This window comes from Sebastes fasciatus, chromosome 22, assembly GCF_043250625.1.
Source record: "Sebastes fasciatus isolate fSebFas1 chromosome 22, fSebFas1.pri, whole genome shotgun sequence".
In the NCBI taxonomy this organism is placed as follows: Eukaryota; Metazoa; Chordata; class Actinopteri; order Perciformes; family Sebastidae; genus Sebastes; species Sebastes fasciatus.
Genome location: NC_133816.1, coordinates 14,848,616 through 14,874,003, shown reverse-complemented (window position 1 = coordinate 14,874,003; position 25,388 = coordinate 14,848,616). Strand labels below are relative to the sequence as shown.

At 37.6% G+C, this 25,388-nt stretch overlaps 1 protein-coding gene across 2 annotated transcripts; it reads left to right on the top strand.

Annotated features, from left to right (window-relative positions):
• Window positions 1-614: 614 nt before the first annotated feature.
• LOC141760292 (adenylate cyclase type 4) lies at window positions 615-24,580 on the top strand. 2 transcript variants are annotated; one of them, XM_074622954.1, is made up of 27 exons: window positions 617-889; window positions 3,695-3,783; window positions 3,941-5,348; window positions 8,642-8,839; window positions 8,946-9,107; window positions 10,643-10,792; window positions 11,373-11,527; window positions 12,642-12,753; window positions 12,880-13,007; window positions 13,801-13,959; window positions 14,106-14,265; window positions 15,116-15,292; window positions 15,546-15,577; window positions 15,718-15,771; window positions 16,496-16,559; window positions 16,687-16,784; window positions 16,947-17,031; window positions 17,356-17,493; window positions 17,620-17,697; window positions 18,772-18,950; window positions 19,921-20,005; window positions 20,105-20,263; window positions 20,999-21,145; window positions 21,240-21,347; window positions 21,530-21,644; window positions 22,739-22,863; window positions 22,966-24,580. In XM_074622954.1, the coding sequence occupies exons 3-27, from the start codon at window positions 4,374-4,376 to the stop codon at window positions 23,098-23,100; spliced, it is 3,978 nt and encodes a 1,325-aa protein (XP_074479055.1). In that variant the 5' UTR covers window positions 617-889; window positions 3,695-3,783; window positions 3,941-4,373; the 3' UTR covers window positions 23,101-24,580. The 2 variants fall into 2 exon arrangements, with proteins under 2 accessions (XP_074479056.1, XP_074479055.1); XM_074622955.1 differs by lacking the exon at window positions 3,695-3,783 and having other exon boundaries at window positions 615-889.
• The last annotated feature ends 808 nt before the right edge of the window (window positions 24,581-25,388 follow it).

Genomic DNA, 25,388 nt, shown 5'->3' with positions numbered 1-25,388 from the left:
AATGACATGAAGAAAACTGTTAAAACTGAATATAGTGCAGCTGTGATACACAACTTTGTTTGTTTTGTTGTTTTGTTTTTTTAACTCTATTCTTTCTTTTTGTCATTATTATCATTGTTATTTCTTTTCTTGGTTTTGTTTCGGTTTTGAATGTTGTGAAAGTTGTTTTCTCTATAGTGTACTTGATGGGGTTTGTATGTAAAGCTCATCTACTTAAAAGTTTGTTTATAGACTGTTGTAATTACAAACAGTGGATTGCATATATGAAAACAGCCTTGAAAAAAGGGAAAAATCAAATTATGTAAAAATAAAATAACCGAAATAATTCTAAGGAAAGGATCCTCACATTTGAGAATAAGAGAAAACACCATCAGTCTGACCTTTTGACCTGTGCTCCATCCTCTTCATCCAGCTCTGTTTACCCCTCTCCCTATTTGCACAAGGCCTATTAAAAAAGGATTTGACCTATAGGGTTATGACACATGCGCAGTGTGGCTCAATTCGGGCGAGTGCAGACTACGCATGCGTAGTACCCTGTTAAAAAGACGCCTCATGGCTTCTCCTTGTTTTCACCCTCCTTGATTTGCATAGCAAGGACCAGAGAAGCTCGTGCCTGTGACATTCACCTGGTGCGTCGAACCAGAGTGGCAGACTTTCTAACGTGTGTTTTATTTTGTAAAGAAAAGAGGATTTTAACGTGATATTATAGCCTTTTTACCCGGTTTTAACTTGTTTAAAGTGTTTGGAGAGCTCTCTGACAACAATACTCAGTGTTTGTCTGGATGCTGAGCGATAAATACGCCTAAATAAGACCTTTTATCGTGTGTTAACTGACGGTAAAAGTTAAAGAGGAGAAAGCGACGACAGAGAGACGTTGATAAACAATGAGGTAAGAATATTTATATTATAAAAGTTAGTGTGGTTTTATTTTTATTTTTTTAACTCTATTCTTTCTTTTTATTATTATTATTAAATTTATTATTACTCGTATTATTATTATTATTATTATTATTTCTTTTCTTTATTTTTATTTTAACAGGACAAAAATTACTTTAAGCTGTAGTTTTTAAGTTCTAAATAATTTTTTCTTTTTTATCATTATTATTATTATTTATTTTCTTAATTTTATTTCAATTTTGAATGTTGTGAAAGTTGTTTTCTCTAGTGTACTTAATGAGTTTGTCTATAAGCTCATCTACTTAAAACATTAGTTTAAAAACTATTGTAATTACGAACTGTAAATTGCTTAACTTAACATTAACTTCCTTTAAATTAGCCTACATTTTTATTTTCTATTAACTTATTTGTTGATTTAATTTATTATTACTCGTATTTTTGTATTATTATTGTTTTGTTTTTATTATGTGTGTGTGTGTTTTTTTTAACTCTATTCTTTCTTTTTTATTATCATTATTATTATTATTATTATTATTTCTTTTCTTAATTTTATTTCAATTTTGAATGTTGTGAAAGTTGTTTTCTTTAGTGTACTTAATGAGTTTGTCTATAAGCTCATCTACTTAAAAAAATGGTTTATAAACTATTGTAATTACGAAATGTAAATTGCATATATGAAAACAACCTTGAAAAAAAAGGGAAAAAATAAAGTATAAAAAAAAGAATATTTATGTTAACTTATATTAAATTGCATATATGAAAACAACCTTGAAAAAGGGGAAAAAAATAAAGCATAAAAAAAGAATATTTATCTTAACTTATCTTAAATTGCATAGATGAAAACAACCTTGAAAAAAGTATTAAAAAAAAGAATATTTATCTTAACTTATCTCAAATTGCATAGAGAAAAACAACCTTGAAAAAAGGGAAAAAAATAAAGTACAAAAAAAAGAATATTTATCTTAACTTTAACTTCCTTTAAATTAGCCTACTTTCTTGTGTCTTATATGTTAATGCCCAACCCCCAGTGTTTCTTTCTCACACAGTTAACTTTTATCAATGTGAAATAAGTTACTGAACCGATAATATTGATATCATAAGTGAACTATTAACTGCTCAGAATAGCTTTGCCATGAAAAGTTTGGCAACAAACGAGGACAAAAATGACTTTAAGCTGTAGTTCTTAAGTTCTAAATAACCATTAAAGTGTTTTTTAATTATGAGAGATGCTTTTATGTTTAACGTTATCTAACTAACTATCTGATTGTTCATATAAAGATAGCTTTGTTTACACTTTCAGTCACTTTAGCCCATTGGTGATATAACATATTTTGCCATAATACTTATATGCAATACAATTAAATAAAATAATATAATACACATATACATATTACCTTTTTGTTAAGGCAAAGGCTATGGCAGCAGTGGGCACTTGCTTATTTGCATTTAACATGAGGCCTTTAATAGGAGTGTGTGTATTAAATTAAATAAGGATTAATGAATTTTGCTCAAAGTCTCAAAAAATGAATTTGTTCTAATTTATACTTATTTTTTAATTATATTTTCTTTTCTGTATTTTTTTCTATTTCAAAGGTTTTTCACCTAATGACTAATAATGGCTAATAATAATAATAATTCCAAAATGAACTGAACTTTCAACTCAACCTACAAAATAAAGGAGGGAAAAAGGATAAAGCTGTTTGTCATTGAGTGGATTCCAGTTAAAAATCTTCGAGTGGATGTTTCAATCTCTCTCACGTTGGGATACTGCACATATTTAAACAATAACTTGACACTAATACTAATACATAATACTACTTACCTCTTTCAAAAAATCATCAATTCAATGTTGGAGATGTAGCTATGACTGTGTGGTTGGACAGATGTTCTTGGTCCACTTTGACCTAATTAGACAAATAACTTTATTCATCCTAAATTGGATGACAATTTGCATAAAAAAATATATTTTGTATCACTAGATTTACTGAAGAAACTGGATCCTGTATGTACTATGCAATAACTTTATTTATCCTAAATTGGAGGACAATTTGTATAAAAAAATATTGTATTTATCTCTAAATTCACTGAAGAAACTGGATCATGTATCAGTACTATTCAATATAAACTAATACAGCTGAAACAAGTAGTTGATGGCAGCACTGTAGAGGTATAGAATGACCCCATTACAGCAGCTCTAGTATTATTCAATAAAAAATGTTTTGATTTTGAACTAAAGAGGTCTGAGTACGTTTTGGAAAACTTCTTTTTGGCAAAGTGCTTTACAGACAAGCAAAACAGAGTAGTGAAACCCACAGAGAGGGAAAAGGGACACCAGTGGAACCACAATAAATGTATTGTCATTACCACATAGTGTCACAGTTTAAAGTGTGTCAGCTATAAAAAGACACACAGTCCTTCCTTTTGTAAAAATGTATAAATGAAACTAAAACGTTGTGACGTAAAAGAGGGGAGGGAGGTGAATCAAGGTGAACGGACGAATCAGACGAATTACTGTTTAATCCCTCCATGACTTTGCTATTAAATCAGATATGTACCTGTAGCAGAAGAGACAGATTAAATAGAGATATTTTAATCCTGGAATTGATGGTGACATTGGAGCTGACTGTATGCGACGAAGGTAGTCTGTACGGTCGGGACGAAGAAGCAACAGACAGGCACATCAGAGCAAAACACTGAGTGTAGGTGGAGACTGGAAAACAATGTTTTCAACGTGGGTGCGTCGCTGACATGTCATTCCAGTACACACCTGTACAGTGTGTACGTGTGTGTGTTGCAGGGAAACAGCCAGCAGCTAGACGAACAAGTTTTTTTGCATAATAGGGAAATGACTAGAAGAGGTTTGTCATTAAAATGGCATTAGGACAGGTATGACTTCCCTGCTCTCATTATTTGACTTTGTTAGTGACACAGACACAACAAGCGCAGTCTCTCAGCTAAAAAGCTAAATGTTCAGCAGTGAATTTATATGTTTATTCTGATTATGTTGTAACTTTTCTAATTGTTTGTCTTTTTTTTTTGGCAGCGAGACTCCATCCAGTATCCATCAGCACTCGCTAAAGGAGATTATTCTATGGTTTAAGATTCCTTACCAGGAAGCTTTGGGACCTTAAAAACGGATCTATGTAACCCCAGAAAGAACACCATCTTCATCATCGTGATCTATTTTTATATCTTTTTAGCTGTAGGAGTGGATTCAAAACAGAGGAACTGGAACAGTCTCAAAATTGCCTGATTCTTTTGCTGTTTTAATTAATTTAATCTCTCATGCAGACAAGGGTGTAAGTTCTCCCTCCTGCATAGACATAAACAATATCTGACAAGGAAAAGACAAAGAAGTAAACACTATCCGTGTGTGTTTTTGTCATGTAAACAAGCAGACAGAGAGACAGACAGCCAGAAATAGCAAAGTGACAAGTTGATAGACGGTGAGATTCCTCACACTCACACAGGTCACAATGCCAGACAAGTCGCAAGGTTTTCAGGAGAAGGGGAGGACTGGAGAAGAAGCGCCACAGGTGTGTTTAGTGCCGGACATTGTGGTCATCTCATGTGATGGAGAGGGAAAAATCACAGACAATATCCTGGAGCTTGACGACTTCAGTCCAAAAAAAGTAAAACAATCAGCGCAAAGCGGTGATATTAACATTTTGCAAGGAAATGACAGCTCAAACGACGCCAAATTAAATGCAAACAATCCTACTGTCGGGAGCAAATCAGGACTCAGTGAATCCCAGGTTTCCATACAGGTCGGTGTGGCTAAAACAGCGCAGGTTCCTGAACCTCTTGAGGCCAATACTTTGTTGAAGGGAACAGGTGTGACCCCGCAGGCTACGGATCGTGACGCCTCGTTCAACTCATCCTCTGATCAGCCACAAACTGACAAAAATATCTCATCGCAAACAAATGGATGCAGTGACTCTGACTACAGCAGCTCAAGATCCAGCCCTGGCTGCACTAGTTTAAGCAAAGAGCTCTTTGATGAAGAGCTATCTGAGGTCAAGGGATGCTCCTTTGAAAGGACGAAACCTGTCAAATTCTCTGAACCCAGCTTTGACACTTATGACAAAAACATCAATTATAGTCCAGACGATGATATCTGCGATTCCAAAACAGACTCTAAACCAAAAGCAGAAAAGGCACTCAGCTGCTTTACGCGCTCATACTCTGACGTTTCATCCAAAGTCGCCCAAACAAAGAACAGCATCGATGTCGGGTGGGACGACCACTACAGAGACGAGGAGGACAGAGACGAGGACAGGCGGAGCACCCGGTCAAGGCAGAGTGTGAAAGATGGGATGTGCTGCTGCTACCAGGCGTTCCACAGGGCTTTTCTGCAATGCGTGGAGGAGACTCCGGCTATGCTGACTGGACTGGTGCTGTCGTTGGCCTTCTGTGTGGTCCTCATCGTGCTCATTCCCACTACAGGAAGGGTGAGTGTGTGTGATGCGATATGCTGCACTTTTAATTTACTTCACAACCTGCCTGTCTGTTTGAAAAGTACATCTAGGTTTTTGTCAAATCAGTTAATAGTTAGTTGGAGTGGAAACAGATGCTAGCTTTTCCAAGTGGTATTATTGTTGGTGCCGCTGTCGCAAAGATAACAGCATCACTTTCTGTTTTCCTCAGAGCCACATTGCATTTTGTTCCACCGTCTGCCATTTCTGCTACTGGGGATAGTAACTGCAATTAACTGACATTGATACTCTTTGGTAACTGGGGATGGCGAGCGATAGCTAAAACAAAAGCACTATCCTCTTCCTGTTTTGGTTGCGAAATGGTTGAAGCACTTCCTTTGCGCCGTAAATGGAGCCTTCATTTTCCCAGGAGATCGTATCCGGTGACGGACAGAATTGCATAGTGAAAGTGAGGCTTATAGGAAACCAATCTAAACGCTGATTGTGTCATTGTTCTGTATATATTATACTGTGCAATCAACATTTACTTCAAAATGATGAGTTATTAAGAGTTATATTCATTCATTGTAAATCCAATATTTTGGGTTTTTGGACTGCTGGTCAAAGTTATCTGAAGTTATCACCTTGGCTTCTGTGAAATTGTGAATTCTAAAATGCTAGGGCTGACCCGAATGCTTCGAAGCTTCGACCGTTGCCATGGTAATCAACCTCCAAATCAGTATTCGAATGCTTCGTTTTTTTGTTTTTTTTATATAAGCATGTGATAATAATGTATAAATCCCAAAAGCCTATGAAATAAGGAATAATCCCACAACATTATTCATTTTTCATACTCAACATTAGATATTATTAGTTATTCTCAGATGGATATCACTGTTTATTGTGTTTAGAGGTGCGTGTGTGTACAGTAGTGCGGCAGCTGCTCTGTGACAGCAACTAATACGAGGGAGATGGAGACAGACAGAAAAAAGAACATATCAACCTGCTTGTGAATATCTTAAAATATTTCTCACCGAAACTTCGAAGCCCAAAAAATGATATTCAGGACAGCCCTACAAAATGCCCATCACATCATCCCAAAGCCCAAAGTCACGTCTTTAGATGTCTTGTTTTATCTGACCAAAAGTCCAAAACCAAAAGATATTCAGTTTACTATTATATATGACAAAGAAAAGCCGCAAATCCTCACCTTGAAACAAGAGAATTTGTCACATTTTTCAATATTATGTCTTGAAAAATTAGTCAATTATCAGTTTTTTAGGTTGTATCAGGCGGTTTCAAAGCTAGAGTGTAGATACTGGTATCATATGAAACTACAAAACCTAAGGAATCCATTCATACCAGCCATGTCAGGAAGCTAAATAACGCTACAAACTTAAGCTAAATAAAAAAGAATTGATTAATTTGTGATTGATCGCGGTTAACTATGGACAATTGTGATTTAATATTTTTATCAGTCCTAGAAAGAAAACATTAGTTACACCCTTACGGTATGTAACTTAGGCAAACTTTACTAAACCCAGAATTGATTGAGGGATTTTTTTGCACACTTCTAGGTTACAGTTCAATACTGTAAGACACATTAAAATGATCTCTTCATCGGTGTAGTGATAGTCAACACACGCACTTAGAAGTTTTACAGCCAACTTGGCCAAGGAATTAGAGCATTAAACCTGTTCTTCATTCTTGTGCTTCAATTAGAACGCACACGACTTCTCACTCTCACAAAGCTGTGGCCCACATATACATAATAAATATGTAGGTCATATGTATCAACCTGAAATGAAAAACACAGTTGACACACATTAGTTACTGTACCTTTGATGTTAATTAGGTCAGTCAATTGATTAAAATATGTAATCGGGATTAATTGCATGTTTATCCATTATTAACCCTCACAGGTACTGCATTTAGCATTGGAAAAAATATGCTCAAATCATAACATGGAAATCCCAACAGGCAACAACAGCTGAAAGTGTGTCAGTGGGCTGACTTGACTTGACTCACTGCATTTGATTATCATAAAGTGGGCATGTCTGACTCGTGGGAACCCATAGAACCCATTCTCATTCACACATCTTGAGGTCAGAGGTCAAGTTACCCCTTTTAAAATAGCCATGACAGTTTTTCCTTGCCAAAATTTAGCGCAAATTTGGAGCGTTATTTATCCTCCTTTATGAGAATCTAGTATGACGTGGTCGAATTTGCATTAATGCGTTATTATTGCGTTAACTTTGACAACCCTAGTGTTAATATAAACGTTTGATTGTTAACAGTGCTGTAGATAACGCTATGCTGTAATAATGGGATCTGTGGTGTACAGAATATTATACAGAAAATAAATTTAATTAAATTGTAGTTTTTCACAGGAACTGGTGCTTTTTACAGGTGCTTTACTTTTGTTTCTTGGTCCTTGATGATCTTCAAGCAGCACATGCTTGTTTGTTTTCTAACATCATAAAAGAACAAAAGACAAGGGTGCTGCTGGTTTGCCAACCAATCACACAGTGCTTTATATGTATATTTTATTTGTAGAATTACAGCTAGTATTCCTGCAAATATTCACTGTGTTTAAATGTGTTTAACTATTCAGATCTTTCTTCCACATTTTATGGATTTTATGGAACAGTGGAAAGTTCATGGGACGCAAACTAACCTGCTGAACATGCTACTAATGAATTTTGTTAATAGGCCGCTGCATTGGAAGACTTTAAAAATGTATGTTAACATCAGCAACAACGATGTTAATTCCCTAGGGGAATAAAGGAAAAAAGTATCAGGTCATGTTGTCTCATTGCAAAAATGAAAATACCTTTACTTCACATGGCAGGAGCAGATTAAAAAGCATTGCACCAGCTGTTTAAAGCTCAGCCTGGCTTTCATGTCTGATGAATAAAGGCATTTTAATTTTAGTCGCTAGAGTAGAGCAGACAGGTGCTTTTTGGATATAGTAAACAGCTGAGGCAACGCTACGCAAAGTAGGTCTTTGCACATGCATTTGCATGTTAACATGAAGTGCTCCTTTGTATCCGTTTGTGTCTGCTAATGACTTTTTAACAGTTGTTGAGCTGCACCAATTAATCGATTATTTGTCAACTATTAAATTAATCGCCAGCTATTTTGATAATCGATTAATTGGTTTGAGTAATTTCTGAAGAAGAAAAAGTACAAATTCTCTGATTCCAGCTTCTTAAATGTGATTATTTTTGCAGGTTTCACACGCTACCCCATTCAATAGCAAATCCAGGAAGACAACGTGAGTTAGTGCGTGTTTTTTTAACTTGCAGTTTTTGCCCATCTCTTCACAGAACGTGACTTTCCATTTAGCTGCTCTAGCGGTGTTGTGCGTGGTTCTCTGTCTGAGCGCCATCCTGCTCGTCTGCCTGCCCTGGCTGGCCACGGTGAGGCGCTGCGGAGGAGCCCTGGCCCTCTTCGTCTGGGGGACGCTGTACGTCATTGCCATAGTCTTCATCTTCACTGGAGGACCGGTCACTGCGTGGGAACAGGTGAACAGGAAGCAAAAAGAGAAAGAAATGATGAGTTTCATTCTATTCTTTAACTGTTCTTTAACTCTTTTCATCTTTCTTCACATGTGTCTCTCGTCCTTCTCAGGTGGCATTTTTCCTCTTCCTCACTCTGAGTGTGTACACAGTGCTGCCTCTCTCCATGGCCTGGGCCCTCATGGTCGGGATTTGGACCAGCCTTTCGCACATCATCATCATCAGCGTCTACGTCCCCGTCACAAACCCAGACACACCGGACCTGGCTGTGCAGGTAGAGTTTTGCCGTGTTTGAATAGATACATAAAGACTGTATACAGGGTGAACAGCTAGCCTAGCTCTGTTCAAAGATACAAAAAAAATCTGCCTGCAAACACCTCTGTGGGTCACTAATTAGCATTATATATTAGATAGATTTCCATTTTTTCTTTCAGCTTCAGCTTCTTGCTTCATTTTAACGCCACTAATTTCTTTAACCCATTAACGCAAATTGCTATTTTTAATTAACCTCTTAAAAATACGTACCATATGTGTCTGTTTCAACCATTTGAAACTAGAAAACCCAAGGAATCCATTGGTACCAATCATGTCATACTAGCTTGTCGTGAAGGAGGTTAGATAACGCTCCAAACCTATGCTAAATTTTGGCGAGGGAAAGCTGGCATGGCCATTTTCAAAGGGGTCCCTTGACCTCTGACCTCAAGATATGTGAATGAAAATGGGTTCTATGGGTACCCACGAGTCTCTCCTTTACAGACATGCCCACGTTATGATAGTCACATGCAGTTTGGGGCAAGTCATAGTCAAGTCAGCACACTGACACACTGACAGCTGTTGTTGCCTGTTGGGCTTCAGTTTGCCATGTTATGATTTGAGCATCTGTTTTATGCTAAATGCAGTACCTGTGAGGGTTTCTGGACAATATTGGTCATTGCTTTTTGTTGGTAATTGATTTCCAATAATAAATATATACATGCATTTGCATAAAGCAAGCATATTTGCCCACTCCCATGTTGTATTAAATACTTGACAAATCTCCCTTTAAGGTACATTTTGAACAGATAAAAAATGTGAGATTAATTTGCGATTAATCACGATTAACTATGGACTATCATGCGATTAATCACGATTAACTATGGACAATCATGCGATTAATCACGATTAACTATGGACTATCATGCGATTAATCACGATTAACTATGGACAATCATGCGATTAATCACGATTAACTATGGACTATCATGCGATTAATCACGATTAAATATTTGAATCGATTGGCAGCCCTAGTCAATACTACTGCATAGTTTAGTATTGGGTGAAAAACAAATATGTGTACATAATAAAGCTTCAAATGTAAATGTAGACAACAATTTACAAATGACCTGCCCATCTAAATAGATCATCACCTTCTGCATGTACCAGAGTGTCCAAATTCAAATAACACATGTGAGGCTTAGGTCAACCTGCATAATACTGTGTTGTTGTTTGTGACCAACCGGTTTCACAGTTACAACGGAAAAAATGCAAATGATCTGCATCACCATTTGGTTAACGGAGAAGTCCTAAACCTGGTTTTACATAACCCGTTGTTTGTCCTGTGGTAAATAGCGCGTGAGTAGAGTGTGGTTTTCAGTTAGTAATAAAACACAATAAAAATGTACAAATTCAAAGCAATAATGTCCATTTTTGCAACTCTGTCATTTATTGATTGGCATATTACAGTAGTGGTTCAGCTACTTAGAGTGCTGGAAACACAATAAGATATTAATAAAGTATCAATAATCTCCTCTCCTCTGACTTCCTCCTCAGCTGGTGGCGAATGCAATTCTGTTTGTGTGCGTGAACTGCATTGGGATTTTCCATCTGTGGACGACCGAGAAGGACCTCAGGATATCCAATCAGAAGAGAGAAGAGTTCAGCGCCATACGCTCCCGGAAGGAAATAAGGAAATATCAGCAGGTTAAAGCAAACTTCAAACTCATTAGACAGTATAGCTTTAATTTAAAATGTAAAATCATGTCTTTGACTTCAAGCTAAAGAGAAGATAACAGCTAGTTTAGCACACATTCCTTTTCATTTGGCTCAGCCTTTATTTGCTCTGCTTGTCTTAGTTAATCACAGTCCAGGTCACTTCTCATATAAAAAACATCTCTTCTGTGCAGCTTGTTTCAGTTGCTCTGAATTTAAAATCATTATGTGTAGTGGCTCTCATTAAAGGGCTCTTTACCTGGACAGCCTGCTGGGTTTAGATATTGTCTGTTTTTATGGCTATTAGGTTAATAGATTAATCATTCACTTGTCTGAAGCCCAGCAGCAACAGAATAAGCAAACCCAAATGGACACTATTCACAGCAAGTAAACAAATAGATGAAACGTGGTCCACTAAGTAAACATGGCATCGATGGCCGCCTATTTCTTTTACAGCCTGTGTGAACAGATTGTCACTCCTCCAATGACCCAGTGTATATAGGTCTCAGAACTCATCACCCGCTGTCTCCACCCCCCCTGACCCCTGTCCTCTCTGTTTCCTCTGCAACAGGAGCAGCTCCTCCTGTCGGTGTTGCCGCGGTACATCGCCATGGAGCTGAAAACGGAGGTGATAAAGAAGCTCTTCAAGCAGAAGACAGTTGAGGAGAGTGAATCCAACACCCACAACTTCCACAGCCTCTATGTACGGAAGCACAAGGATGTCAGGTGATGATCATACTGTTACACTGTTGAACAGGTGATGTTGAGTCTGTTAGCTTTTTAGAACGCAACAGCTGAACCATAACTTGTCTCTCTCTCTCCTGCCCATTTGTGCTTCTTACATTACATGAAGGTTACTTGGAGATTAAAGTTACACTGAAACGTGAAGTGGTATAAGTAGTTTTTTTTGCAAGAGATACATTTTTCACAGAAATACGCAACTATACTACGCTAAATAGGTATAAGCTTTTTCTCAATATTTAGATGAAGTCTAAAGAGTGGCATGAAGCTGAGTGTGTAGACACTTTCAGATTTTACAAACCTATGTCACCTACAGTCTATCGGGGGTTTTCAAAGCCTGACTCTGTGGGCAACCCTCAGACAAAAATGAGACAACTGCATCCCCCAACATCCCCTGTCTGCAACATTAAAAAAGTTAACATTAATGGATTTTATCACTCCTATTATTAGTCTTTGTCGAGCATGTTTGGGAACTACAGTTCCCATAATGCTTTGGCAGGTGTAAGGACGGTATTATTGTAGCAGAACTATTCGCAAATGTGTGTGAAGATTTTTGTAACTGTATCTCAATCCACATGCGCGTAATCAGATTCGTAAATGAGTTAAAATAATCTCCAAAGATTTGTAAATATGTAGAAAAATCTGTAATGCATTCATAAATATTAGTCTGGAAATACAGACAAGTTACAACTCAGCAGGACTCTCAATTGGCTTTTTACACATGGCTTTTGCCACACTTCTGCTACGGCAGAAATCTGCAAATGTGTGTGCCGATTTGTCTGTGCGTCTATAGTTTTTCCAACCTACTTTAGATGAAACCACGTCCACTTCTGTATGATGAAACCTATATATGACAGCTACGGTAGCTTGGAAAGTAGCATGGGGCACTGAATTTGATGAATTTACTGTTTGTCTGTGTGGCAACGCTGGGTCTAACCTGTGTAACTGCAACAGAAAGTTTGCTGATCCACTGTGACAGACACATCAGATACTTGTCTTATACTTGCTGTATTTATCCTGTATCGCTGAGAGTCGCTAAAAGCTGTTATCATACAAATACATGCCTAACATTTGTGTCTATCTGTGTGGCTCTGTGTAGCATCCTGTATGCAGACATTGTGGGCTTCACAAAGCTAGCGAGTAGCTGCACGCCAGAAGAGCTGGTCGCTGTGCTCAACAAGGTCTTTGGCAGATTTGATGACATCGCCAAGGTAAAAATACCAGCACATCCAGCCCAAAATAACACTAATGTTTCTTCACAAAGGACAGTTCTGTGTTGGTTATAAACTAGCTATCTCTGCATCTGACTCCTCGTCTCTGTTTCTTCTTATCTGCAGAAGAATGGGTGTCTTCGCATTAAGATCCTGGGTGACTGCTACTACTGTGTATCTGGTCTGCCTGACCCCATTCCCACCCACGCCAAGAACTGTGTTCTGATGGGGCTAGACATGTGCACTGCCATCAGGTCAGTTTTTTCCCCAACGTTATATGTCTTTCCTCTTCTGTGATTATTTAAAATTGTATTCGAAAATACATTTGTGTTGTACTCTCTCTTTGTAGCATTGTGTTGACACCGGTACTGATGTCTCTACCGGTTCACGCAAGAGCTGATTTCAAAATCCTCTTTCTTACCTATAAGGCTTTAAAAGGACTGGCTCCTGTTTTTAACATGACTAACCTCAACCTTGTTGTCATATTAACATTATGACCTGTGTATCTGTGTTTACTTTTACATGTAATATCTTGTGTTTTCTCTTCTTCTCTCTGGGTGATGTGCACTTTAAATAAACTGAAGTTGAAGTCGAGGTCCCTCCCACCTGATTTCTGTTTTTCCAGCCATAAAAGCTAGTCAGCGCTCTTAAATTTGCATCTGATGTTACTGTCCTCTTTATGACTTCCTCGTGGTTCTCATGGCGTTGTTATGTCTCTACTCCTTCCTCTACGACTGAAACCACACTATATATTACAGCTCAGAGCACACAGCTACAGAGTGTGGAAGCGCCATAGTATATAAAAAATAACTATCATAGTCTCAAATGGCACATTTTCATCGAGGCCTTGTTGTGTTTGCACCATGTAGATTAATGTAGAAATATTTACATTTATTTGACAGCTTTAGTTACTTTGCCGATTCAGATTATTAATAAAAAATAATCTAATAAATGATGTATTATTATATATAATAAATATATTTATTATTAATATTAATAATGATTTTTTGTCATTCGGATTTTACTCATACGTTTGTCTCCCTGTAGTAAACTGCGAGAGGCGACGGGGGTCGAGATCAGCATGCGGGTTGGTGTTCACAGTGGCAACGTGCTCTGCGGCGTGATCGGCTTGCAGAAGTGGCAGTACGACGTGTGGTCACACGACGTCACGTTAGCAAACCACATGGAGTCTGGAGGCATTCCTGGGTAATACAAATTCTGAGTTGATGTAGATGATAGAGATAGTGTGGTGATAATGGAGGATACATTTTGAGTTTTGTTACCTCTCTACTCTCTTTTTATGTCATACTTTTTGTAACCTATTTTGTTATTAATACTATTATTATCGATAGGCGAGTCCATATCACAGAGGAGACGATGCTGAACTTGAACGGAGCGTTTGATCTGGAGAAAGGGGACGGGGGGAGTCGGGATCCTCTTCTTGAAGGAAGAAACACCTACCTGGTGATTGACCCCAACCAGCCAGACAGCATTTCCAGGAGACCTAAATCGGTTGGTACTTTTTGTGTCTCATTTATCTGTACAGGATTATTTACTTTTTTTGTTGAAGTTGTTCTACCAAAAAGGAAACTTCATGAAAGAAAAATAGCAGTAATTGCATTAAAGTTTTTTAAATTGGATTTTTTGATAAATTGACAAAGTAAGATATCATGTTTCTGGTAATCTAAGTATGCAACTTACTGACATAAGCCCCTTTCATTCATGCTCTGCAACCCTGAATTATCTAGATATTACCCTGTAGGAGTTGTATGTGAGAACGCAAATGCCTGAACCAGCTGAACCGGACATCAAACAGACTTTACCCTGCCAGCTCCCTAGCACTAAGTCTGTGTAATGTCCGATTGAGCCCGGAGTGTTTTGCATCATGTTCTGCCTCCTGCATGCTCTACACAGACGCCACCCCTCACCTAAACCAAACAGAGTATTTGCAGTCGGTGAGGACGCTTCTGACAGGAACAATCTCCTGCTGTTTGCTACATGTGTGAAAGGCAATATCCAGACCTGATTCTTCATATGAGAGAACAGTTTTAGACTGTATATTTATATAAGGAGAAGCAGGTTGGTCTATCTTAAATTAGAAAAGCTGAGTTAAGAGCCTAGAAAATCTTTGTTTGTTCCCTGAAAACAAGAGGAGGGGAATCTTGCTCAAAGTAGCTGCAGATCTGTCATTATTTGATGGATTGTGTGGGCATCTGTTGTGCTCGCAAACCCTGCAGATGTGCTCTTGTGATGGTTCTCTCTGCTGTGATCTAGCTTCAGGGAGGGATATACAGAAAAGCAAATACAGTTCCCGAGGGGGTAAAAGTCAAGTAAAATATAATAATCTCCGTCTTAATTTCAGTCGAACACTCTGACAACGGGAGAGACCAGGCAGCGGGCGTCGATGCGGATGTCTCAGTACCTGCAGTCCTGGCGGAACATCCAACCCTTCGCAGACCTGAACAACCCTGACGCCACGCCCTCCAAGAAGCCAATTGTTCCCTGCAACGTCGCCATGAACCAACCGCAGCTGTCTGCGGTATGTAGTTGAGCTGCTTCCCTCCTTAATACTTAGCCTCTCCCACATGTTGAGCTGTGCATGAAATTAAAAATTCATATAGGTGGACAATCAGTATACACAGATTGCATTACATATACAGAAATTAGTTTTCATATACATATTCTTTCCGGGAACACATGATCTATTTAATAGTCTTCTGATCCTTTGTCTGTCTCAAGAAAGGTGACATTAGGTATTCATTTTGTGGACTGTGTTTGTTTGTCTGCTTCAGGAAAGACCACCTTGTCAGAGCAACCCCAACTGGTAAGTTTCTGAGAAATTATGCAAAACATAATTGGAGGAAAAGAGTGTTTTGCTCCCTCCTAAAACACACCAGTTGAATAGGGAATACAGTATATTGATTTGGTTGAAGCTGTTTCTAATATGTTCTTCTTTTGTCCCAGTTTGGTGGTGGATAATGGTGTTCGAGGATCTCTGGACACGCTGGACAATAAAGGGTAAGTTTTCATCTGTTGTAAATTGTTCTTAGTAACTAGAAAATCATAAGAAATAAGCCAGGAGGAAAAAACAAGACATGACAAAGATTATAATATTATCAGTTTCTCAAACATGTCTCTCCTTAAAAAAAAAGATTGTTTTTTGAGCAACTTCTTTGTTATGGAAAAACTTTAAACTATGGTAATTAACATTGAATTTGTGAATATAAGTTGTGAAATATTATATTATATTATATTATATGTTGATCTTGGTAAAAATAGATAATTCCATTGATTTCTTCCTTATTTTATACTCTGACTTTTGTGATAATTCTTCTAGAGCTGCAACAATTAATGGATTAGTTAGTTAAATTAATCGCCGACTATTTTGATAATCAATAAATCTGTTTGAGTATTTTTTTTAAGAAAAAAAAAAGTCAAAAGTTGTGTGATTCCAGCTTCTTAAATGTGAATATTTTCTGATTTCTTTACTCTATGACAGTAAACTGTATATCTTTGAGTTGTGGACAAAATGAGACATTTGAGGACATCATCTTGGGTTTTGGGAAACATTTATTTTTTGACATTTTATAGACCAAACAATTCATCAAGAAAATAATCGACAGATTAATCGGCAATGAAAACAATCGTTAGTTGCAGCCTTAAATTCTTCCAGTCTGTTCTTGTTATTTTGGGATTAAACCTGCCTTGTCCATTCATCCTTTGATTTTGATTTTTCATTAAGGAGGAGAGCAAAGAAGCTCAACTGTTTGACTCTGCTGTTCAATGACCTGAGCCTGGAGAGAGAGGTACCTACTTCATTCTCTGGTCTAACTTAAGAAGAATTAAATAGGGTCATACATGTAGTAGTATGTGTGCATGAAAGAGCAGAAACAAGCAGGATTTACAGTATCTTTTTGTGTGTTTGTGTTCCAGTTCCGCTTTTCAGAGGTGACGGGTTTACACCACTCAATGAGCTGCCTGGCTCTGATCTTTGTTACTCTTTTCGCCGTCCAGATGCTCGTCTCCAAAAAGTGAGTAGCACTTTGGTCACATTCACACTTAATTTTCATTTTATTATACTCATTATGTTCTGAATTATTATTATTATCATCAACTCGCACATGTGTATCTTTATTTGCTCACTCTTGAATGAGGGATAAAGAGTGTAAATGATTTGTTTTCACCCCTCACAGTAACTTTCAGATGGCAGTGTCGTACGGTGCCACCTTCCCTGTGCTGGTGCTGCTTCTGTCCATCGTTTTCACTGGAAAGTTGCAGGTAAATGAACCCTTACTGTTGTATGTTTGTAATAACACTGAGCAGTATTGGTATTGTATTGGTAAGTAGTAGAGTTTGATATCAACAGGTGATCTGGTTCATAGTCAACAGCAGCAAATGAAAGCAGGTGCATCTAAATAAAATACTGTAGATGAAGTGCATTCTTCTGCTTATGTAAACATGAATTCAAGATGTGAATGTGAAACAGATTTGAGGTCTATTGCTGATTATTTTCTATAGTGTACTGCAAGATTTTTGATTGCTTCTTATCTCTGTGCTTCTTATATATATATCATTATTTCTGTGTTTAATGTTCGTTTTCAGAAGTGGCGTTCCAAGATGCCGTTGAGTGTTCAGTGGATCTCGGGGCTGTCCCGTGGCGTCTCAAACAAGGCGGCGCTGCGACTGTTCGTGGTCATTCTCTGTGTGCTCATCACCCTGGTGATGGCCATCCTCAACTTTGTGAGTTCCTCTTCTGCCTCCCATCATAACTTTCTTTGTGTCTTTCTTTTGCTGTTTCCTGTCATTCACAGATACATTTGTTGTTCCTCAAAACATTTTTTTACTGTTGTTGTTTTTGTCTCTCAGTTCTTCCTCCCAGGAAACAACTGCAACCCGAATGCCAACAAGACAGAGCTAGAGAGTCTCAAACTCTACACTGTGCCTGTAAGTACCTCAATGTTAACATTTCACTATGTTATATAGCCATGTTTTATCTCTATTATATGTCTTATAATTCCTACGGGAGAGTATAGTAAATAGAGATGCACCGATCGCAATTCTCTTGGCCAATTTTTTCAAAACTCTGACCTGCCAATTTCGATTTTCTTTCTTTCTAACAACTATAATTGACAGCATGCACAAACATTTTTATAACTTTTCTTTCATGGAAATTTAATTGTAAGTTCATAATAAAACATTGTCAGTTAAAATAACTTAACATTTTCTTGAAAACTGCACCAAGTTACAAGACTTTCTCTCACTCTAACTCAAACAAATCCCAAATGTCCACTAATCCACAAATTGCGAGCTTTATGTCTTCTTCCCTCACGTTGAAGAACATCAGCTGACAACTGGCTGGTTTGGACCGATCGATCGGTGCATCTCTAATAGTGTTTTCTGATAATTCAGGCCAACACTTGCCTTTTAATGAACTGAATGTAACACAGCACTTGAACCGCTCAATGTTATCCATAAAACATTGCATTATTTTGCACATTTTACTTGTTCAGTTCATCTCATTAATAATAATAATAGTAAATTTCATCCATACAGCACCTTTCATACAGAAAATGCAGCTCAAAGTGCTTTACAAGAAGAATAGAATAAATAAATAGAAACAATAACACAGGTGTTAAAGACAGAGTTCATCAGGAGTAAAATGTACGAATAAATAAGATCAATAAAACCGTACATAAAGGGACATATACAATATAAAATGAATTAAAAGCAAGATCATAAAAATAAGTATTGAGCTGTGTTTTAAAACTATCAACAGAAGTTGCTCATTTTTCACATGCTCAAAATGGAAGAAACTAAATAAAAGATACATACATACACACAGAAAACCCTCAGAATGAAAAGACAGAGGAAGGAAAATGCATATAATTCATAACCCCAAGAATTTTTTTATTGATTCTTTATCAGTCTGAATGTTAGGAGATTCAGTACAACCTTTGAACATCACACTTAACTTGTCATAACGCACGTTTTTTCCTCCTCCTTTCTTCAAACATCCAGTACTACCTGTACTGCTGCCTGCTGGCCATGCTGGGGGTGATCGTGTTCGTCAAGACGTGCTTGTCGGTGAAGGCCCTGCTGCTCACGCTGGCCGTGGTGGTTTACCTGGCCCTCTTCCTCCACGTCTACGCCCAGAGGTCCTACTGCCTCGTCGGGCTGCTTTACAGCGACACCACCAAGTGAGTGACACCGGGGGTGCTATGTAGCTTCATATGCCTGAACTCTATTTTGAAAACTAGTCGATTAGTCATTTTTTATGCTGTTTTCATGCTGAATGACTTATCCCCAAGAACCTTATGAGCACGTGCTCGAAAGAAATTGAAGACTGAAATCCAAACTGCCTCCTAAACAGTAATGAGCAGCTTTCTAGAGGTGAAATGATTACTCAGTTAATCGATTAGTTGATTGATTGACATTATTCAGCAACTGTTTTTTTTATGCATTAACTATTTAAATCATAAACATGGAAGATCACTGGTTCCAGCTTTTCAGATTTGAGGATTCGGATCATTATAAATTGAATATCTTTGGGTTTTTGTACAAAGATGTCCTTTTGAACACAGCAAGCAATTTTAAGGCGTCAATTTGAGCTCTTGGTTCTTTTTTCTAAAATCTTATAGACTAAACCGTTCCATAAAAGTATGTAAAGATTTATTTATATAGCACTTTCTAAAACAAAAGCATTTAGCACAAAATACCAAACAAGCAGGACAGTAACAAACACAAGAGCAACAAAACAGAAACACCAACAGCATAAAAGCAAGTTGATTAGTTAAGAAAAGTAAAGATGCTTGAAAACAGTGTTGGCGTGAATATATATATAAGTGCTCATCAAACCTGCTGTCCACACAGACTCTCAGTAATCCTGCTGAAGGTCACTTTCCACTCGTCATCACACTGTCCATCTTGCTCAGCCGAGGTGTTACATTTCCTGCCTTTTGTCTGACACTCAGGGCCCAGATTGTGAATCCTTGTCTGAAGTTTCAGATCATTTATTCAGGAGCTTTCTATAGCAAGAGGCCTCTCCGGGGGTACAGGCCCCATTGACTGAGAAACACTAGACACTCTTGTTTATGTAATGGAAGGAACAAAAAGAGTGACGGTAGTTTAGTAGTCCGAATAACATGAGTGTAATGTGTTTTTCTGCAGGCCGGGAGTGCTGAAGGACCCTCAGATCATGTCCGGGGTTTGGCTGGTCATCTTTTACATCGTATGCCTCATACTGGCCAGACAGGTATGTGTGCCTTTTTACAAATGAGTCATTTAAAGAAGGATTTTGAAGCAAATTAACTTATGTCCAAATGTGTTCATACATACTCTCTTTCTCTGTTAGGACGAGCTAAGTTGCCGTGTAGACTTCCTGTTGGACCGCTGCTTCACGACAGAGAGAGAGGAGATGGAGACCATGGAGAACGTCAACAAGCTCCTCCTTCAGAACGTCCTGCCGCTCCACGTCGCCGCCAACTTCATGGGCAAAACTATTCGCAACCAGGTAAAGGAAACGAAAGATGTACAGTAGATATTCATTACCCATTTTCTGTCAATTTTATTCTCTAGTTAGCCTGCCGTTCTGTTAGGTATGCCAACTTTCACATATCATTTTCTACTGCACTGGTTCCCAACCTTAAGACTTTCTTCTTTTTTTTTTATATATAAGGTGACCTATATCTCAGCATTTCATTCATTTCTGTGAAGAAAACTAAATGAATATATTTATTTTTATTTATTTGTTTAAGTTTGGATTACTATTTAAGATATAAGCAGGATCAGGGCATGGTCAAGACCTGACCACGAGTTATATTCACAGAGCCTTCCCTCTCTGCTAAACTGCCTCGTCTTGCATTAAAAAAGTACAGGGAAAAGAAAACACGGTCAAAAACAAAGCACATAAACATACATACATAATAACGAACGTCCTGCAGTTATTGCGTTCAATATTTGGGTTAATTGACGGTTTATCAGTTGTTCTGTACTGTTATTGTTATATATATTATATTAAATTTAATATGAAATATCCATAAAATATGTCATTTAGTCAGTTTACTAAATGATAGAAAAGGGGTCCCCTTTAAGTAAAAAGTTAAGTTAGTTTGGGAACTCCAATCCAATGCTGTCATTGAGGTGATGGTTTCCGGTCATTATAGAGCTAAGAAAACGTTTAGGAATTTCATGTATGAAAAGGAGCTGAACAGGTTTGACTCTTTTACTTTTAAAAACTGTGTTTCAGGACCTGTACAGTCAGTCCTATGACTGTGTGTGTGTCATGTTCGCCTCGGTGCCCCAGTTCAAAGAGTTCTACAGCGAAAGCATCGAGAACAGGGACGGGCTGGAGTGTCTGCGCTTCCTCAACGAGATTATATCAGACTTTGATGAGGTATGAGGAAGAAGTTTTGATTATATATTATATGCTGTGTCACATTCAGTCTGTGTCACTGACTATACTCCTCTATTTCCTTTCTCTTACGCAGCTCCTCTCTAAGCCCAAATTCTGTTCAGTGGAGAAGATTAAGACGATCGGCAGTACGTACATGGCTGCTGCAGGGCTGAGACACGCACCTCAAGGGGACAAACAAAAGGTTTGCTTAGTTTGATCACTCCATCTACAAATGTCTTGATTATCTTAGTTATGCAAGACAGCTGCTTTCAATGTAAACCAGAGTGTTTTCATCTATTTTCAAAAGGAATTTACAGGATGTTTTAAAAGCTTTTCTTAAGACAGCCTGCCCTCCGTTAACATGATCTCTGGCTCCCCCTACAGAGAGTTGAGATGTCCTACACCCACGTGCGCTCCATGGTGGAGTTTGCCATCGCTCTGATGAACAAACTGGAGTTTATCAACACACACTCTTTCAACAGCTTCAAACTCAGGATCGGTGAGTCTACTCTAGATGAATACTGGTGATGATAATAATACCAAGGATGTGTGCCTAAGCTTGTTTCTTTATCTCAGTCTACAATTTAAAAAAAAACTACTTTGAATGACTGATGGGGTTTAATAAAATTATGTAATTTACAATGATTGACAAACTCGTGATATTTATACACTAGATCCTTTCACTCAATACTTCTCATTAAAGGCATAATAATCCTCGTGCAGCAACATTCTCCTAAAATGTATCTTATATTTTCTCTTAATTTTCCATTAGTAGATAGATGGATAGATGGATAGATAGATAGGTAGGTAGGTAGGTAGGTAGGTAGGTAGGTAGGTAGGTAGGTAATATCAATCCAAGGAATTTTATAGTCTTAATGGGATCAATGGACCAATAGTATTTCTTTAATAATCCATTCATTATAATTACTCTAAAACATATAATAATCTAAATTTGATTATATGATATTCATCTTTTTTTATATGTTCCTCAAATTTAAAACTTGTGTTTCCTTGCGTTGGACAAACAATTTGCGGACGGTGACAACAAGATGTTTTTTTTCTTGTCTTGGTAAAAGTGCTCTCGACCACTCAAAATGTTCTCTTACCAAAACTAAAACATTGATGAATCCCAGAAATCAATGGTTACTAACTAAATAAGAACAAATCGTGGATGCGAACAAAAAGCACAGGAAATTTGTTCATGTCGCCCAATGAGTAGGATTTGTCGGTTGCAGTTTGTAAACACAACGTTCAAAGTTGGTCCCGGCTCAACGGGGGTTATGGTGCTTGCCAGCGGGTAAAAGCCATCCCCAGATTCACTCTCGTTTTGGAACAAGCTTTGTCCGCTTGGCGCTTCGCCCTCGCTTTATTTGCGTTTTTCCTGAGCTGTGTCTGCCACTTTCGTAGCTTCCTCTTGGATGCTTGCTAACGATCTGCCAAATAAGAAGAAAAGAGAAAATACATGCAGAGGGCAGGGTCTCTGCAGATACAGACACCACCGTACACTTCTAGTGGGTCAGAGGAAGGAATTTTAAGAAAGAGAAATGTATGTTAATGAACATTGAATCACCCCTCCCTGTTGTTTACCTCCAGGAATAAACCACGGCCCAGTGATTGCAGGAGTGATTGGAGCTCATAAGCCTCAGTATGATATCTGGGGGAACTCTGTTAACGTGGCCAGCAGGATGGACAGCACAGGAGTGTTGGACAAGATACAGGTCAGAGAAAAAAAGAGTCATTAGCTTTGTCTTTATTGAGGCAAAAAAAACGGATGGATTAATGGAGACAGAAAAACCAACTTCTTTTCTTTCTGCTCCCAGGTGACGGAGGAGACAGCCGAGGTGGTCGAGAGCGTGGGATACAACGTCACTCTCAGAGGAGTAATCAACGTCAAGGGCAAAGGGGAACTGACCACCTACTTTATTAACAGGGACCAGTCGGCTCCTCGGATCTGACCTCCACAGTCAGATACTGGACAGACTTATCACTCAGACCTGTTTTAATGAACCTGGCGCACCAGATTTGATGGTCTAACCTGGCACTATCTGTATTCATCATGAACATCTGCACTGATTAATGTTTAAACGAAGATGTGGACATACAGATTTACACCTACGAAGGAGCTGCCTTTGTCTTTGGGATGAGACACTAAATAAAATCCTGAACTGTTAAATGAAGACTACAACTGGCACTGAAAGCTTTCTATTCATGGACCATTTAATGGCAGACCACGTTGCTTAATGTATCTGTACTGCATCTGGTGGGTCAAGTCTTCCCACCACACACTTTTCACTGTATTATTCTGAGATGATATCTGAAATGATGCTTTTTATTTTGATGCACGGCTGAATCTCAGGCACTGTCCAACAGTGTTCATGCACGATTAATTTATTGTAAAAACACGGTATCCATCTAAGATGTACCAAAGATTACAGTTGTTTTATGAAGGATTTTATAAAGGTAGCTTCTGCCTCGAATAAGCAAAATAACATGGATGTTATTTACAATTTTCTCCACTCCATTGTGGTTTTATTAAGTTACAAAACAGCATTTACGTTTTGTTTTTTCCAAGTTTTAAATATTTCATGTTAGAGTATTTTGGTATAAAACAGCCTGTGTCTTTAAAATGTGGCAGACAATTTGTGTACTTGATACCGGTTCCCAACATCCAAGGGGTGACGAGATAAATCTGAGGGCTCATGAGATGATTCCCAGCAAGAAGAAAGAAGAAAAAACACAAGATTTGTACTGTATGGAATGTTTTTTCTATAATCTGTGCATTTATTGTGAAATCCTGGATAGTTTTACATATTTAGCCCAATGAAAATGATTCAAACTCACTCATAGTTTAAAGTTCTCTCACCCCATAAACATGTACAAGTACACACTGCTTTATTTAAGGTGTCACAAACCAAAAGGATTCACTAGTCAACGGTCTGATTACTCACTGCTGGAGACGGAGAGATTTACAGCCGCCATCATGGTTTCTTTCATCACTACTGCCCAAAAACTGACACTTGATGCTGCAACACATCTGTAGGGACTACAGATGTGAATTATTTTAAAGCTATAATCTGGTGCGGTGCATCAGATGGTGACATTTATGTTTTAAACTGTACATGATCCTTTTTAAATAAAATAATAAAACAAAAAAACACATCTGCACCCATACATAACGATTGTGTTGTGCCATGAAAAGTCAGATAATGCACATTTGACATTGCACTTCCTAATATGTTGTATTTTTTTTTTAAAGGGAGTTCTGCATTGCAATCCAAATGTTGATTGCACACAGAATATTTCTCCTTTTCTTTTAAGTAATGTTATATATTTCTGTGAGGGATGAAGTATGAATGTAAAAAAGAGCTTGTCCAATATAGGGAAATATTTTCTATTCTATTTATAAACTAATAAAAAAAGAAATACCACCACTGATGTCTTTGTGTGTGTACCAGATTCTTACATGTTATGATTTGAGCATATTTTTGTATGCTAAATGCAGTACCTTTGAGGGCTTCTGGACAATATTTGTCATTGTTTTGTGTTGTTAATTGATTTCCATTAATAAATGTATACATACATTTGCATAAATCAGCATATTTGCCCACTTCCGTGTTGATAAGAGTGTTAAATACTTGACAAATCTCCTTTTAAGGTACATTTTGAACAGATAAAAAATGTGCGATCAATTTGCGATTAATCGTGATTCACTATGGACAATCATCAGTTAATCACGATTAAATATTTTAATCGATTGACAGCCTTAATATATACAGTATACATATATATACATATATATACATTTATTTAGTTGAAAAGATGGGGTTTCCTCTCCTCCACCAAAATGACTAGTGCCTCAAACTCTTTGAAGCTAAAATTTAACGCCCGTCTGTTTTTGTCCATGAGAGTCGTCGATATTTTGGCTCGTGTAGTTTACTGATGATGCAGGCATGGCAGGACGAGTGCCAATTGAAGAAATTATAGTTAAAGTTAATATTTCTTAAGTTAAGACAAGATAGGACGTCTAAGATAGGATAGGACACAAGTTTAGGAATTGCTTCTGTAATAAAAAAAAATAGGATTAATCCTGTCTTTGAAACTTAAGTTAATAGAGGAAAGCAGTTAGGGTATTTTTCTGTAATGAAGCGAGTACATCCAGCTATTGTCATCCAGTCATCAATGATTTTTTGATTTTTTTTCTATATATAAATTTATAATTATTTTATAATTTCAGTATTTTATG